This window comes from Cheilinus undulatus, linkage group 4 (assembly GCF_018320785.1).
Source record: "Cheilinus undulatus linkage group 4, ASM1832078v1, whole genome shotgun sequence".
NCBI lineage: Eukaryota > Metazoa > Chordata > Actinopteri > Labriformes > Labridae > Cheilinus > Cheilinus undulatus.
The window spans coordinates 28,270,239-28,288,771 of record NC_054868.1 but is presented as its reverse complement, the minus strand read 5'-3'; the positions used below and the strand labels follow the sequence as shown (position 1 = coordinate 28,288,771).

The following is an 18,533-nucleotide window of genomic DNA, read 5'->3' as shown; positions in this document are numbered from 1 at the left end:
CCAAGCACAAACTATGTTCTGCTGCTACAATAAACATTTTAAACCATAATAAACACGAGTTGTCTGACTAAGTTTGCTACCTTCATACATTTGAAGAAATATTCAGCCTGGGTTCTGCATGAGTATATTCCCAAAAAAGGGGTTCAGTTAACAGATAAAATCAAGTAGAGGAAAAGTGAGCTCACACTAGTAGAGGTTGTTTTTTTTATCTATCATAGACCAAATAAAGTAAAGCTGTCAGATGGAGTTATTACAAATGAGAACTTTGAATTTGTGTTGATTTTGTTAAATCTTGTTTGAAATAAGCCATATTGGCAACAAGACTCAGGCCTAGCACACTGTGAGATAAAGTGAAAATAGTGATATCATGTAATCAAACTGGCATTAAACATAACTGAATATTTAGTGGTTTTGATCGGACTACAACTGATTTAAAGATTTATCCCAGAAAGTTAAAACTAAAATACTTTTACCATTGTTTTGGAAGTGAACCTTTTTTGTCTTTAATGCCCTTAAATAATGGTGGGGAGATGTGAAATATATGAAAACCATTACACAAGGTAATTTTACACGAACGTAGTCAGAACTAAAAAGATCGTTTCAATGATTTGTAGAGGAGTTGAAAGTCTTTAAATTACAAAGACTGATCCAAAGGTATAGCTGAACCAGTTGGTGCCTTGGCTCCTGGTTGAGAATGATCAAAACAGTCTTTATAGAAGAAGTCGTGTAGTGAAATCACCTTCATGGAACAGCTTTGCTGTCCTCTAGTGGAGTAATTACTCTTACTTATTTTATTGGTGTGAGAAGACACCACATTAAATAAAAATAATGATATTTAATGATAAAAAAACAATCATTTTTGCAAGAGTAAGTGAATGGAAAAAGAAAGTGCTACACAGGCTGAGTTATTTTGTTTCAGAGCTGCAAAACACATTTTAAATCTAAAAATTAAATAGCACTGCTGTCTTGAAATTAAAACATGTAAAAGTATAGATGACATTATAATTTCAAATAGCTTGTCAACATCCACTTTTTTGTCTAAATATATCTTTTTCTTATAAATAAAAAAACAGCAACTCAAAAATCAAAAATGCTTGAGGTCAAATTAAAAGAATAAAGCAGTTAAATTGATTAAAAACAAAAAGAATGGTTGAGCTCATCAGTTCCTAATTAAGGAGCAGCTACCAGTGGTAGAGGCATCACTTCTCCTGACTTTAATTAAGAATAACCAACATATATCTTTTTTTTAAATTAACAGCACATTTTTACAACTGTCATTTCAAGTCTGGTTATCAAAACAATCGTGATTTAACCAAGGGGAAAAAAACTGCATAGAAAATGAGTGTAGAAATGTGTTTGGCAATATCTGTGTAAATGTTTTGCAAAGTTAATGTTTTGTGAGAAGTCTGTGCAAACATTTCTCATCTTTCTTGTCATGCAGGGATGGTTTGGAGTGGAAAGTATGATGCATGTAACTTCCTGGATGTGGTTTGGGGGCCACATCAGTTCAAGGGACCTGTGCTCTAAAGACTGATTCCCCTAACCACTTTTGTCAGCTGTTAACCTTTATTTATGAGTGTTGTTGACTAATTCAGGTTCAGTTCTCAACATCTGAGTACAAAGTGTTTAAATTCTTCATATTTTGTTAGAAATGTGCAGAATCACAATTACATTTAAATCCTCTGCAGGGCATTGTCCACCATTCAGAGGTGTCCCACATCCTCTCCTGCGTGTCAATCCATGTCCATGTCTATTTCAAACAACCTTTCTGTGGTGAAAGTTCAGTTGCTGCTTCTCGAGTTGTCACTCAAGGCTGAATAACCTAGCCAAAGTAGCCAATCCGTTACTGTATGTGTGTGTAAAATTTCAAAAATGTTTGCCTTCAATGGAGAAAGCCTATCATTTTAAAGAACTATGTGTCTGAGGTAAGGAGGCACATTGTCATTTTCAATTCTTCTAAAAGTTGGTGGTTACCTTTTCAATATAAACACAGCCACACTGACAAACAGACCCTCACTACTGTTCACACATTGCAGACAAACCAAAGATGCAGACTGAAGATTAAAGGCCTGACAACCACAGAACATTGTAATTTTAAGGGGGGGTTATCTTATTTTGTCATGGTTTACATTATTAAATGAAAGCACTTACGAATCTTAATTTTAGCATGGTTTCTATTGTAATAATTATTTTAATGTGGTATACGTCCCTGAGTAATAAGTTAACAAAGTTTACGTTGGTAAGACCATGTTGGCTCAAAGGAAGTTCAACACAAGACTCTCTAGATTTATCTTGTCATTCAGAGATCTCAACTTAAATGGAGAGATTCTCTTTCACAGCAAGTAAGAAATGACTGAAAAAGACTTGTTTATTAATAAGCCTACTTAAGATTTTCTTGGGAGGCCTTACATGCATGTGTTGTTTTCAGCAGGTCAGCTGAAAAACTGACATTTATGTTGCTTTCTTTTTTCAAAATCTTCATGAACAACAAATAAGGAAAATGCTAAATAAACAAACCCCAACAAAGATGGGTTTGAGCAGGTGTAATATGACAATATGGCATATTTATGAATGGCAGAGATGTTGGGCTGTATGTAATGATTTTCCTGTCTGATCTATTGGATATCACTGTATTCTGCTTACAAAAGCAGCCTTCTGCCTTGTGGGTAAAATCTGTTTTATATAAACACAAGTGCTTTTTATTCAGAAAATCCCAAGTTCCCTCATATTCTTGCCTCTGGCAATATGGCAGACATATTGATGTATTGCAGCAGTGGGTCAACACAGATAACGTGGCGTCTTTGTAATGTTATGTCTATGAAAACTACTGGTATTAATTTACATATGCGGAGTGGAGGTGTGAAGATGGGAGGTAGTAGTGTAAGGGAAACTGGTGCTATGACCCCCTAGTGGTATGCCATTGGCTGCTATGCCACAAAGTGCCATCTCTTTATGCTATTTGTAATCTCCCTGTCACTCTTAAATAAGACTTTTGGGAGAAAAACCATAGAAAAAGAAATTGCCACAGCTCTAAAAAGGGATGTATGTTGCTATTGACTGACAAGAACCTTGAGCAGAGTAAGACTAACTGGTAGAAACAACTGCAACAAAACTGCCTACCAGTCAGTTAACTGCAGAAACCTACTGGGCCAGAATAAAATAATCTATACTATATCTCCATCACAACAGCTTGTAAGTCATACTAGTTTTGTCCTCTTTTATCTTTCAAAGTGCAAATGTATGAATATGTAACATAACTATTCCACAGGATGTCATTATCCACCATGTGAACTTTTATTTTATTTTCATTTCAACCATTTGAACAACAAGTTTAATAAACTGTGAGTGAACTCTTATCTTGGCTGTCATATTTCAGCACACCAAAAAAATCTAACACAAAAGAAAATGTTGCATTCAACCAGCCAATCATATCTTACATTGCCTTTAATGGAAAACTCTGTGAGGGTTAAGACAACCCTTTGTCTGATCTGTTTCTTTATCTTTCAACCTCAGGTTGACATCAGACATGGACGGAGTGCTTGTTTTTCTGACTGTTCTTCAAGGTGTGTTTACCTATCACTACTGAACAATTAGTTTCCACAATGGCTACTATTATTTTTGCATTTATGAAATAACAGTACTTTGGAAACATTTTTGTCTATTTTGTGGCTGTTTGTTTTCCAGGAGTTGTTTCTTTGAATCATGGTGGGATTTCTGGGTCAACATTGGAGGTGACAGTCAAACCAGGAGATAACATCACTCTTTATTGTGACTGCAAAATACCAACTGGAGTATATATAATGTGGTACAGGAACTGTTCTCATGAGAACCAGCCTCCTCTTGTCCTGGAACTAGTGCCTGATAAACGGACACAAAGCATTGATGCCTGGGATTATCTCAGTCCTCTCCCTCGCTTCCACTTTGTGAAGAACCAGTCCTCTGGATCCTACGACCTGCTGATTGAGAATATCACTGATTCTGATGAAGGTCTCTACTACTGTGGAACAAAAGAGAACAAGGTGCAAGAAGATGAAAAAATTATGGCAACAACGGTTTACAGATACAGCAACATGACAACAAGGGTCCATTGTGGCAAGTATTCTGTTCAGAAATTTCTCTGTTGACCTTCATAAATACAGAAAATGAGATCTTTCTGACATTAGATCAACAAACTTATACAGAGTAACAGTTTTTCACAACTTTTTGTTTTGCCCAAACTCGAGATCTACCCAGTTACATGTAACTGCAGTGTGCGTTGGATGCAAGGTTATTATAGTTAACTAAAAGTAGCTAACTGTAACTAAAATTCAAAAATCTTTTTAGTTAACTGAAACTAAATACAAACTAAGCTTTACCAAAAAACAAAAAACTAACTAAAACTGTCAAGTACGCTTACAAAACCAACTAAAATCAAATTAAAATAGAGACAAAATAAATTTTGTTTTAGTCTTTGACTCTACTGTACTGACTAGCACCTACACCCAAGACTGGGGAGTGTTAAATGGCCTGAATCAGTTGGTTAAGACTAAACACAGTGATTGTTTGATTTTTACCCACGCTGATGAAATCGGCAGGGGGTTATGTAAAGGGTTCTTTATCTTTGTTTGTTTCTTTGTTTGTATGTGTACAAGATAACTCGAGAACGGATGTCGAATCTTCACCAAACTTCCAGGGAATATTGGGATAGTGACAGGGAAGAATCAATTAGATTTGGGTGATGATCCGCGCCCCCATTTGGTTTTTCTTGGACTTTGAAATTTTGAACACCATAGTGATCAATGGCAGCGTGAGCTCCTTGGTGGCGCTGCTTAGGCGTGGGTCTGCCGCCTCAGACGGCCATTCTAGTTTTTGGATTTGTAATCAAGCATCATCTTTCAATTAAATCAAGATAAGTGAAGAGTAGTCTGTTGAATATGTTTTCAAAAATGTATGATGTTCACTCAGTCCTGACATGTAACCAAAAAACAAACAAAAACTAACACTAAAACTCATAACTAAAGTAAAAAGAGGCATTTTTGCTAAATTAAAACTAGACTAAACTAACAAACCAGAAAGAACTAATTAAACCTAAACTGTAATTAAACACATAAAGTGAAACTGAAATAAAAATAAAAACTAGTGAAAAATCCAAAACTGTTATAACTTTGGTTGGATGCAAAGAAAAAGCGTGAATTTGGAAAAAGTGTTTATGGCTCTCGCTTCCGTAGACTTTGAGGAGAATGGTTATGGAAAAAATTGTTTGCAATAAGACCCCCCCCCCCCCCGCCCCCCCCCCCAAAAAAAAAATCCAGCAATTTCCCCTTTAAAAATATGATTAAATATCTTTTTATACCCTGGATCGGATTACCACCAAGTCACTAAGAAATGACAAAACACCTCACTGATCAAGTTAATGTGAAGCCACACTACAGGAAACCCACCAAGAAAAAGAGGCCATCATACAACTACATACTGACAGATAGGTGCACAAGTTTGATTAATCTCTGCTTTGTTAAGTTAACTGCTTAGAAAAGAAAGTAGTATTGTTGCTAAACCAGTTAACCTGAGTTTAACAGAAAAAAAACAGACCCTACAAACACAGATGTGTTGTATATGCATGGGCATATGGAAGCTTGGATTTTGGGTGAAATTGATAGGGGTACTTAAATCAATATGACTGATCATTTTTTTAAAAATTTTTGCTGAAAAAAATGTAAAAGACTGTAAAACCAAATTTACTTATTAAAACCTGTTTTGCTCTACATTATATATAATATTTTCTAAACATTTTTTATACCAGCTATGGGTTCGTTCATGGTTTGAATGCAAGTTCTTACAATCGAGTTTTTGCTCGACATTTAATGTATTTCACCAGCTGAGATAGTTTTAACATAGTCTTGAGTCATAATTTGAATCACACACCTACCTCGTATGTTCTCTTGTCTTATTAAGCTTTAGAAATGTTGGATAATTTGGAAGAGGACCATGAGCTAGGTAACCTTGCAAAGCAGATGGATACGCCCGTTTCTGTGTTTCTCACTGGTGAATCTATCTTGCAAAGCTCCCATCTGAACTGTTAGGGCCCGGTTAGAAAGTGACAGGACCAAGCAGTGGGAGTAGAGAGGGGCAGTACTTTTGGGCGTGGCAGAGTCATGACATGAGAAAGCAGCAACAAGAGGCCAGTGCAATTATGGCGGAAGAGCTTAGCGTGGATGCTGCTAAAGCACCACTTTTATCAGAACTTGATAACATTTCCTTGTTCAGGGAATAACAAAGAACAGCATTGAGTTGTTTTCTTTTCAAAAACAACAAAAGTCATGTACTGACATGTCTACAGCCGCCATGGTTCTCATTATGCAGTTGTGGAGTTTACTCCTTCAGTAGGGGCGCAGCTCAATAGCGGCTACGTCACATGTTTTGTTGCTCTGATTGGCCTGTAAAGATGTGACGGACATCCAATCACCCTCTGAGTTTTTTTTTTTTTTTTGTTTCAAAGGCTCTGCCCTTTCCCAAACACTGTCAGTGAGTGGTTTACCAGATGGATGTAACACATCCATCTGGAGTGCCAGGTTATGTTTAAGCAGCAAGCTGCAGTCTACTGAGAGGGGGATAATAAGGAAGCAGAAAGATGTCATGTCACTCTCCCAAACAGGGAGAGGTGATCACATCAAGTGTTTTTATGGACGCTGATCTGAATGAGGATCAACATTAAAAAAAATACTCTTTTTTGGAATTAAATTTAATTCTGAATGAGCCAGATTGGAAAGTTTTATTCCAAATGGAGTGAGTATATGAAACATTTTTATTCAGATCAGGCATTTTTTACGATTACAAGTGGTCCATGTAAACATAGCTACTGATCAACTGCACTTTTCCATGAACGGAAATGTCAGGCATCCAACAACAGAGCACCAATTAAATATCATGTTATCAAAGATTTCAACAGTCACTCTCACATGTTATTTCATACTGGTTTAGGATGTAGGCTTTAGTATCACCTAATCACAATGCTTTGACATAGTTTGTGTACGCTTTTAGGGCTGTTTCAGGATTAAGTGCAGTTGGCAGAAGTTATTTCAAGCTATTAGCCTGGTTAGAGAAAATTAATAGGAGACAGCACTGTAACAAAAACTGCATTAAGAATGCACACTGTAACAACTGCAACAGTAATTTGGTTAGTTTGGATGCTGCACTCTGAAAGTTAAGATAAATCATGTTACTTCCTGGTAACAATGACACAACTTAAACTACAACATGTAAAGCTCAAAGAAGGGGTTAGTGTTGACCTTATACTATAACAGACATAACTGAAGCAACCAGCTGCAGGTTTGAACCACAGACTAAGCCAGAACTAAGCAGATTAGTTTATTAAAATATGGAGAAGTTTTTGGGATTCCTTGTCACCTGGTTGGGTTGAATTAAAGCAGTGTTTTTAGAGGAAGGCCTGCATGTTGAAATCAACCTCATGAAACTGTTTGCTGACCTCTAGTGGAGTTATTGGAGACTGAGTAATTCTCGGTAAAAGTATGTGTATGACATCCTGGATGTGGTCTCGAGGTCCCACCAGTGCATGAGGTCGACCTCTTTTTTCAGCTTAAACCTTTGTTTATGACTATTAACTATTATTGTTGATTAATTCAGATATAATTCTAACACTGGACCTGAATTTAAAGTATTTAAATTCTACATACTTTGTTAGACATGCACATTGTGACTGCCCTCTACAGGTTGGAGCCCAGCTACTGCAAGTCAAATTTTACATTTTCTGATCTGGAGGCAGGTCCACACTTTTAGGGTTGCATACAGTAAATAAGGACTTGGCTTTCACCCAGGTGGGAGGCTATGAGTCCCTGGTCATGTTGTGGATATTCCAGTGGCCCAAAAAATTCTGGTGGTGTCCAGATGTATCACCAGGGGGGATAGGGCCCAGACAAAAGAAATGATGTTGAATTTGACATTGGCTGCCAAGTGACACGTGTTGACATGTGTTGACATGTGTCATGCTTGACTCTGGCTGTCCTCCCACTTCTTTTTAGCCCCAGGTTGTGGCATATCAGGCCCTGCAATGAATTCTTAGCACCCTACATGCCTAGAACTTAAGCACATGACTGTATGATGCACAAGTTTTCACCAAAATAACATTCAGATCCTCCAAGGGGCATTCTCTCCCATTCAGAGACATCTCCCCTCCTCCCGTGTGCGCCTCCATGTCCTCAGCATCAGCGGTTTCAGCACTACCGCCCTGTGCAAAAATTCAAACTTGATCATCATTGTCGTGACGTACACTCTGGAAGAAATCCACTACTCAAACAACATTTCTGTGGCAAAAGTGTCATTGCAGCATGACAGAGTGAGTATGCATATTTTATCCTTGGTTTCAAAGAACAATGCGTCTGTGGTTATCTAAGAGATATTTATGTTTGTTGTGAGTCAATGTTCCAATGATGCTGAAAGTGCACTTTGACTGTAGCAAGCCATGATGAGGGAGACCAAAGAGTTAAGGGAAATAAATGAGCTAGCCAAATTTGATGTGATGTGAGCATTTTTTTATTACTCTAACTAGTGATTTCAGGTGTGCAATAACTTAGCTAAAACGTACCATATTCCTTGTATATTAGGGTTCATTTTTCATGTTTTTATGTTTCATGGCTTGGTGTAAACCCAATCATCAACAACGTTCCCTCTGACTTCACCTAATGGTTAGGCCGCTAGCAGTAGGAAACATTATACACAGACGGCAGCATTATTGTCACACATATGTAACTGTTAGCCCGTCCCCACAACATAATGGCTGTAACAATAGCTAGCATAGTTACAAACATGCAACATAGTAAGTCACAGTCCAGCGCTGCTATCCATACCTTGATATTTCCATATGTTTGAAGCATGAAACATTATGTTCATCATTAAAATATGCAAACACTAAATAGCTGTGTCACCTTGAGCTAGCAAAAGCAAGAAGTAATGCTTCATTGCAGCTAAATTTACTTTTGTTTTGACTTGTCATGTTTCACTGAACTTTACATGACCTATAGTAGTCACCGGTACGAGCCAGGTCATGGCAGGAACAATAGTGAAGGAGCATAGCCGTTGTAGTTTCTTTCTTTTGGGGCACCTTTCAGACTGAGCTTTGTCTCCTCTTCGTCATGGTGGCAAAGGGAATTGGGAGTAATGGCAAGCAAATAAGCAAGCAACTATGAAGCAGCAATATCACAAAACCCTTGTGTATGAAGGCAATCTGACAACATACTGTAATGGATTGGCTAAAGGGAAGGGGCAGTGCTACCAGTAGTCAAATTCTACAGTGGCTTTCTGAAGAGCTCCATTTTCCAATGTGCACTACAGTGCTCCAAGTCACATTCACTGTACGCACATATAGTACGTAAGTGCAGCATGGTCAACATCAGAGTTAACAGTCATTCTGCCCAGGGTTGCCAGGTCCTCGGTTTTCCAGAAGGATTGGGCTACTTTTTATGTACTGCAGCAGGTAGATTTTTTTTGTCCGTGGGATGAGCAAACCCATTTTTGATGTCTTGTGTACATGTATTCAATATCCAAAGCAGAAAAAACAACTTTATTTATAAGTAAATACAACTAAATCAACCAGCAGAGAAGCAGGAAAACATTGGACATGACACACAACCAGTGATCCGCTTTGTGGAGTGGCAGAGGTTTTACTGGCTTATGTTGAATTTCAGCTTTGGGCTGGTTTTGGACTAGTTTTTTCAGCCATTGAGCTAGAATTGTCATCCAGACCTGGTGACCCTGATTCTGCCATTCTGCAGCAGGGAGTTAATGCTGTCTGTAACCTGCCATTTAGGCACAATAACAACTCAAGTATCGCCCAACAAGTTTAATAAGAGAAAAATCAGAGCAAAAAAATACAAAAAAAAACCCAGAAAATCACAAGAAACACATTGTTAGACCCACAAAATCCTTGAAGAAAACACCAACTCACTGACAAGTTCAGGTACCTATGTGATTCTTGGGCTTATTTCAGTGAAGCACCACCATGCATAAGTGACCACAGCAGGAATAGAAGCAGAATTTTGTAGATTTGTGGGGAGAGAAACTTAATGCACATGAAATAAAATAACAACCTACATTTTGACAACTGGGCTGCATGGTGATGCAAGGGTTAGCGCTGTTGCCTCACAGCAGGAGGTCCCTGGTTCACTTCCAAGTCAGGGCCTTTCTGTGTGGAGTTTGCATGTTCACCCCGTGCATGTCGGTTCTCTCCGGGTACTCCGGCTTCCTCCCATCACCAAAAACATGCTCATTAGGTTAACTGGTGACTCTAAATTGGCCTTAGCTGTGAATATGAGTGTGCCTGGTTGTCTGTTTCTATATGCCAGCCCTTTGATTGACTAGCGATCAGTCCAGTGTGAACCCCGCCTCTCGCCCGATGATAGCTGGGATAGGCTCCAGCCCCCCTGCGAACCCCAACAGGATAAATGGTATAGAAAATGGATGGGCGGATGTTGATAACTTCTTAGAGTGTCTTATTTGAGGCTTCCTTAGCTCCCCCGTAATTTGATCTGTGTGTTGTAACTTGTTAGAGAGATTACCCATTTCTATGTTTTGCATTTTTCGGGGGTGGTAGAGACCTTTGGTGCTTCTATTATCAGAATAAACAGCATGATGGTGCCAAAAGAGAGAATTTATGCTTGATTTTTCATACAGTGTTAGAGAAAGCGTACAACTTCTATATAATACCATTAACAGTCCTACCCTTTGTTAAAGCAAATATTAAACAAGACTGGTTTCATCTTTGAAGCAGAATTAAGTTGCACTTAACAGCTCCCAAACTTTTACTCATATTTAAATAGCTTTAAACTTACAACTAAAACTGACAAGGAGATTGTCTAATTTCAATGCATACAGTCAACATTTTCCCTATTTCAGATATGATGATCATGTACTAAGAATATTTCTTGCAGTGCCAGGCAAGGGTCTTTGGGGAACATTTGAGTCACCCTCAAAGCAATGAAGCTTTCTCACACTTCAAAAAAATAACCACAGGTGAAAAGGCTATGGCTTATGTGTCTTTTCCTGTGTGGGTGTCAAATGTCTTTTTGCTCTTTTTCTGCCTTGCAGTAATGACATGGCCTGGCTGCAGATAATTCGCATTATTCTTACTGGTACTTTATCATGAGCAACAGTAATGTCTTTAGTGTCTGTGTTTCTCCGTATAGTAATTTGCTGTAACATGATACACAATTTTTCTTAACTGAAGAGTATTTTATGATTGTCTTACAGTTGTTTTCTTAGGACAAGATCATGTTTCTGGATCAACATCAGAGGTGATAGTGACACCTGGAGACAACATCACCCTCTACTGTGACTGCAAGTTATCAGCTGGAGTGTTCATAGTTTGGTACAGGAACTGCTCTCACACGAACCAGCCCTCACTCATCCTTAGGACAAGATATGATGTACATCTGGACCCAAACACCAAAGACTTCCTGACCCCTTTCCCTTATTTTCATTTGCTACTAAACCAGTCTTCTGGCTCGTATGACCTGTTAATCACTAACATCAGTGATTCTGCAGAGGGCGTCTACTACTGTGGAACTGAAGAGATAAACCCCGAAGAAAAGACTAACGGCACTTCAAGATATGTTTATGAGTACGGCAACACCATATTGAGGGTCCAACTTAGTAAGTGTTCTGTATTCTTAATCATTCTTTATCAAAAGATCAGATCAGTACATGGAGAGAGATTTTGCTCTTTGTATCTTAACTTAAAATTGAAAAATTTAGATTAAATAGGCACTGGTTTTACATTAGATAGTGCTCCAAGCAATCATTCAAATCATGAACCATTTGTTACTATAGTGCTATAATGTATTTCAACAAGCATTTTCATCTATTTTTTCCTTTAATTTCATTAAATCTCTTCAAATTAATAAACCTTTGACAGTCAGTTTGCCTACAAGACAAACACTGACCAGATGAGCGTAGCAGAGTAAGCATAAACAATATGAATTAAAGATGATTGTTTCAATCTGTTTTCAATAAAAATGTGATAAGCACTGAAAGAAAAGCATGTTATCAAAAAAAAGCCAATCACCTGTAGTTAATGCTCTGCTGTCTGTCGCAAAGAGAAGGACTGTCTTGTAGAAGCTAGTTGCAAAAAACAATCAGGTATTAAGCATATCAGCGTTGCATATCGTGAGTTAAAATTCTTAAACGTTGAAATCCAAGTTAAAATCCACAATTAAAAACAAGTTAGCAAAATAAAGAAGGTGACATGACATTATGACATGTTTAAGATCAGGCTGGTACCTTCCTCATGCAGCTTCAAGAAAAGAAAATGGCATTTTAGAAAGAAACAGTTGTCTGGAGGAGATGGCATCACTTGTTCAATGCAATGAGTTGATATTCTGAGACTTATTTAATATTTTTTATTTGACTATTGCACTGTTTAGCATATTTAATCTTCTACAACCTGTTGATTCCGTTGTTATTCCCCATGACAACACATGGAATTAATTAATCAACACATTGTGCAGATCAGCAAATGCAAAACAGGGCTGAAGTTAGCGTGCGCCACTTCCCACACAAAGTATGTGATCTTTAAAAAACAGACGTCATGGGTAACGCACCTGTGTGTGTATGAACATTTTGGAGGCGGAGCAAAATTGGCAGCAACAAACACAATGAGGTGGTGAATTAAAGCCAGTCTGTATTTTAATGTGTCTCAAAACAATTAATTTCACTACATACAAAACTTAATTCCACATTCACATCATCATAATCAATTTCATTCTTACACATATGTGAGGCATAACCTGACACGCCAGATAAATTTGTTTCACACATCCATCTGGTAAACCTCTGGCGTTTGGGTAAGGGCTGAGCATTTGAAGAAAAACCTGGAGGGTGATTGGATGAACGGAAAAGTGCAATTGATCAGTAGCTATGTTTACATGGACAACTTGTAATCATAATAAATGCCTGATTTGAATAAAAATGCTTCATATACTCACTCCATTCAGAATAAAACCTTCGGATCCGGCTCATTTGGAATGAAATTTAATTCCAAACAAGAAGGGTGGTTTATGTCAATCCTCATTCGGATCAGCGTCCATAAAAACACTTGATGTGATCAACTCTCCCAGTTTGGGGGGATTTTTCTCTTACTGCACCTCTCTATCCCATGTGACAGGAAATCTTTCTGCTTTGTGATATCTTATTATACCTCTCTGAATAGACTGCAGCCTGCTGCTTAAACATAGTTTGGCACACCAGATGGATTTCTTTCACACATTTATCTGGTAAACCACTCATAGACAGCGTTTGGGAAAGGGCAGCGCCTTTAAGCCCCCCCTTACCATAAACATGGCCCTCTTAAATGTCCGCTCTCTGCTGAACAAGACTTTTATTATAAATGACCTAATTTTAGAGCACAAAGTTGACTGCTTATTTTTAACTGAAACATGGCTGGGTGCAGATGCACCAGTTGTTCTCACTGAGGCCTCCCCACCTGATTTTAACTTTGCATTTTCAACTAGGAGTGGTAAAAGGGGAGGTGGCACTGCTTCTATTAGTACAAACACTTTGCCAACCAAACCTATTTTATTTGAACATTACACAAGTTTTGAATACCACTCTATTGTTTTTAACAACCCTACAATTTTATGCGTGACAGTGTACAGACCACCAAAAAGGTGCAGTCTTTTTATCCCACAATTTTCAGAGTTTTTATCAATTTTACACAATTCTTACAATATGATTATTTTAATCGGTGATTTTAACCTGCACATAGATAACATTTTAGACCCTGTTGCAAGTGAATTTTTAAATATTCTTAACTATATGGATTTTACTCAGCACGTCATGCAGCCAACTCACAACAGAGGACACACTCTGGACCTGGTCATCACCTATGGCCTGTCCACCAGTGTGTCCTCTGTTGTTGACTTGGCTGTCTCTGACCACTACTGTGTGTTTTTTAATATCACCGTTTTTATCCAGCGGGAGACCTCTGTGAGAACTGAGGAAGCGTCATCTGACCCCTGAAGTGGCTGCAAATTTTATTCAAGTTTTAGAAAAATATCCTCCAGTTGTTTTACCAGCCCCCTGTGATTTTATCGTTGATAATTTTACCAGTAGACTTCAATACGCACTTAATTCAGTTGCTCCACTTAAATTGAAAAAGGCTCGCCCTAAGCCTATAGCCCCATGGAGAAATGAAGTCAAAAAACTGAAAAGAAACTGCAGAGCGGCAGAAATAAAATGGAGGAAAAGTAAAATAACAGTAAATTTTCAAATATACAATGAACATCTAAAAGCCTACAATTATGCAGTCAGAAATGCCAGAAATGCATACTTTGCTAAAATAATCACAAACCATAGAAATAACCCAAAAGTTCTCTTCTCCACCATTGACCATCTTTTTAACCCTGATTTTATTCAACTTCAAATAACTCCCACAAACACTCTCTGTGAGGAGTTTGCAGCCCACTTCGGGGGAAAGATTGACACTATCAGATGTGATATATTATCCAGCCAAACCTCTGCTTTTAACACGTCTGAGTGTTTATCTTTACCAGAGGAAACACTGGACAGTTTTGTCCTGGTTAATGCTGAGATGCTTGATGAAGTTTTCTCCTCAGTGAAGCCCACCACATGTCTTTTAGATCCAATTCCAACCTCATTTTTTTAAGTCATTTTATGGATCTTTTAGAGATGAGCTTTTAAACATGATGAACTGTTCACTTCAGACGGGGGTCTTTCCCGCTGCCTTTAAAGCGGCAGTGCTGAGGCCCCTGTTGAAGAAGAGCAATTTAGATTTTAATGACTTTAACAATTACAGACCAGTGTCTAACTTACCATTTTTAAGTAAAATTTTAGAGAAACTTGTTTTTATTCAGCTGAATTATTTTTTAGACACACATGGTATTCATGAAGAATGTCAGTCTGGTTTTAGGGTAAACCACAGTACAGAGACTGCCTTGACAAAGATTTTAAATGATTTTAGATTAAATTATGATTCACAAAAGGTGACGGTGTTGGTTCTGCTGGATCTAAGTGCTGCCTTCGATACAGTAGACCACACTATTCTTTTAAATAGACTCAAACATCTGGTCGGCCTCTCTGGTACTGTACACAAATGGTTTACTTCCTACCTCACAGACAGAACATTCATGGTAAGTGTAGACACATGCTCCTCCAAAGTCCATAAAATCACATGTGGTGTGCCCCAGGGTTCGATTTTAGGTCCTGTGCTTTTTAACCTGTACATGCTCCCTCTTGGCGGTGTCATCAGGAGACATGGAATCAACTTCCACAGTTATGCTGATGATACACAGCTTTACATCTCCATGTCTCCTGATGACACCAGGCCAATGGATGCTCTTTTTAACTGCATTTCAGATATCAAATCCTGGATGGCAGAAAACTTTCTCCAGCTTAACCAGGACAAAACTGAGGTTTTAGTCATCGGTCCTGAGGCCTTGAGAGAGAAAATTTTACCCAAACTACAAGCACTGTCTTTTAATCCATCATCACAACTAAAAAACCTGGGCGTAATTTTTACTCTGAGCTGACTTTTATTCCACACATTAAGAATGTAACAAAAATAGGTTTTTATCATCTAAAGAACATCGCCAGAGTCCGCCCCATTCTCTCTCAAGCCAACACGGAGACGCTGATGCATGCTTTTATCACCAGTCGTATAGACTACTGTAATGCCCTGCTCTCTGGTCTTCCCAAAAAGAATATTTCAGGTCTACAGTTACTCCAAAATTCAGCAGCACGTGTCCTGACTAAGACCAGCTTAGCTTTTGATTAATATTTATCTATTTTATTTATGATATTTATTTATTTTAGGCCTTCAATCTGTATTTATTTATGTATTTTATTCTTTTCCTACCTTAATTTTTTTAGTTATGCTATTTTATATTTTAGTTCTTAGGTTTTATTTGTACTGAGGTTTTACTTATTTTTATCCTTTTATCATTTTTAGGATCTCCAGTGTTTCCTCTGGGGGAGCCCTCTGCACCTGGAGCGGTGGTCGACTATGGCTGCAGGGGTCTGTCTCGTGGGTTCCTGGTGGAGGTTTGGTGTCTCTGCCTCATCCCTCCTCTGGGTCCTGCGTCGGTGTCCTGTAGCTGTGGGTGACTCGCTGCTCCTGGTGCAGACGGCCCCTCTGATGGCGCTTTCTCAACTGGTTCATCTGTACTCAGCCTCTTGTACTCAGCCTAATGTCCACTATTTTAGTGTGTGTGTGTGTTTGTGAAGGTGTGTGTGTGAGTGGGTGTGAGCGGGTTCACATGTAACTGTTGTCTGTAGGGTGGTTGATAGAGGGATAGGGTGGTTGCGGGTGTGTGGGTTTGAGGGAATGTTTTTAATTTGTCTATGTACAGCACTTTGAGTTACATGTCATGTATGAAAAGCGCTTTATAAATAAAGTTTGATTGATTGATTGATTGATTTAAAAAAACTGGATGAACGTTCTGTCTGTCACATCTTAACGGGCCAATCAGAGTAACAAAACATGTGACGATAAACCCCAAAGAGAGCTGCCTAACATGAACCACTGCGACTGTAGACACGTCAGTATACAACTTTTGTCGTTTTTGAAAAGACGTTCTTTGTTCTTCTTTTAACGAAGAAATGTCATCAAGTTCTGATAAAACTTACACTTCAGCAGCATCCACACTAATGTCTTCCGCCATAATTGCACTGGCCTCTTCTCACTTCCTGCTTACGTCACAACTCCACCACACCCAAGAGTACTGGCCCTTGTTGCTGATTGGTCCTGTCGCTTTCTAACCGGGCCCAAACGGTTCAGATGGGGGCTTTGCAAGATAGATTCGCCAGTTAGAAATCTGGAAACAGGCATATCCATCTGCTTTGCAAAGTTAAAGAGATATTTTAGGAATTTTTAAAGTTTGGTCGTATGAGGTACTTGGCTGTAGGAGAGGCATTGGCCTCCGGTGATTTCTGTGAAAGTTGCTCCTGTGGTTATTACGAACTCAGAGAGCGCCGGCGCATGATGGCTGTAGATGGGAACATTTTATCTGCATAGTTTAATCAGTTTTACATAAAAATGGGCCAATAAAATATGTTGGCTCGCCTGTACACTGTCCAAAATGTGCAAAGCACTTCATTTCTCCCAAAAACCCCTCTGTGTCAGGCACAAATTTACGGTGCAGCTCTCGCCATTTTGTCTCCTTCCACAGCACACTGATATCCTCTGATCAGCTGTGTGGGTCTGCAGGCTACAGGAATAACAAAAATCCTGAAATGTTCCTTTAAGAGAGCCATGTTTTACTTCTTGATCCAAAAATGTGTTAATATTTGTCATTTATAAATCTGCTATATGTTTTAATATCGAGGTCTCACCTTTATTCATCCTGATCATAGGTGGCCAAACTGTAACATCATCATTTGTTGTAGACATCCAAACACCAAGAGAAGCTGCAGACCATGGAGCCAGTACTGAAATAAATATGTAACATTTTCCTTGTTATTACTATGAGGGGCCGTGCAAGACATTGTTCATTCTGGACCTTTCACATACATACAGTACATTCTTCTCTTACATACATTCTCTTTGCACATACGTATACTTCTCCCACTACAAACAGTATATTTGAGAGATGGGCAGACGTGTTTTATAAATCTGAATTATTTTGTCACATACTCTGTCTGAGGTTTGGCTCACATGCACTTGTAGTCTAGATTCTGTGCACTGTTTTTTTAAATGAGACCCCTGTTCAGCAAAGTAAGAAAAAGTACATTACTGTAAAAGTAATAATTCAATTTTGTGTATTTTACCCAGACTCAAGCAGCTCCAGCAAACGCCAAAATGTATCATGGATGATGACAATCGCTCCAGCTGTGACTGTCCTGTCCTCCTTCCTCTCTTTTGTTGTGGTGTATTGCATGTATCAGAAAATAGGTACGTCCTTTAGATGCTATATGAAGCATGCAAGATATTGAATGGTTTTTAATCTAAATATTTTGTGGCGGCTTCAGAAGAATGCTTCTTTAATGGTTTTGGCAGAAATATATACACTAATTATGTATTATTCCTGCAGAGGAAGAACCAAGTCATCAGCAAAGACGTAACAACGGAGACCAAATTACATGGAGTCAGGTAATGGCAGGACTCTCAGCAAGAAGTTGAAATTTAATTCATCTCATGGCAGACATAGGCTTATACCACATTCAGTTATGCGTCAACACAATAATGCAGCAGTAGGAGTTACAAAGTAAAAATTCTAAACAGCTGGTGCTGATCTTTTTTACAGGATGAAGATTTGTTTCTCACACGAGTTGTGTTCACATCTAAGGAGGAAGATACACCAGAGAGCTAAGGTTTTACAGAAAAAGGAGAAATGGTTTAAAAGACAGGGATAATGCAATATTTAATGAATGAAAAAATTCATTATTTATGATTCTTTAATAAAGTTCCATGTCTACCTTTCAGTGTGAATTCCTTTTGTTTTCCTGAAGCCAACCTCAAACACACCTGAAAATACCATTTTCTTTTATTTATCTGTTTGATGTTCTGTCTGCATGAGACAGGAGTGACATTT

General features: G+C 38.4%; 1 protein-coding gene across 1 annotated transcript; it reads left to right on the top strand.

The window, feature by feature from the left end:
• The first annotated feature begins 3,518 nt into the window (after positions 1-3,518).
• LOC121507751 lies at positions 3,519-18,499 on the top strand. The gene is made up of 7 exons (XM_041784084.1): positions 3,519-3,563; positions 3,685-4,096; positions 11,077-11,120; positions 11,239-11,640; positions 17,774-17,893; positions 18,033-18,091; positions 18,246-18,499. Exons 1-7 carry the CDS (start codon positions 3,527-3,529, stop codon positions 18,309-18,311), a joined length of 1,140 nt encoding a protein of 379 aa, XP_041640018.1. The 5' UTR covers positions 3,519-3,526; the 3' UTR covers positions 18,312-18,499.
• The last annotated feature ends 34 nt before the right edge of the window (positions 18,500-18,533 follow it).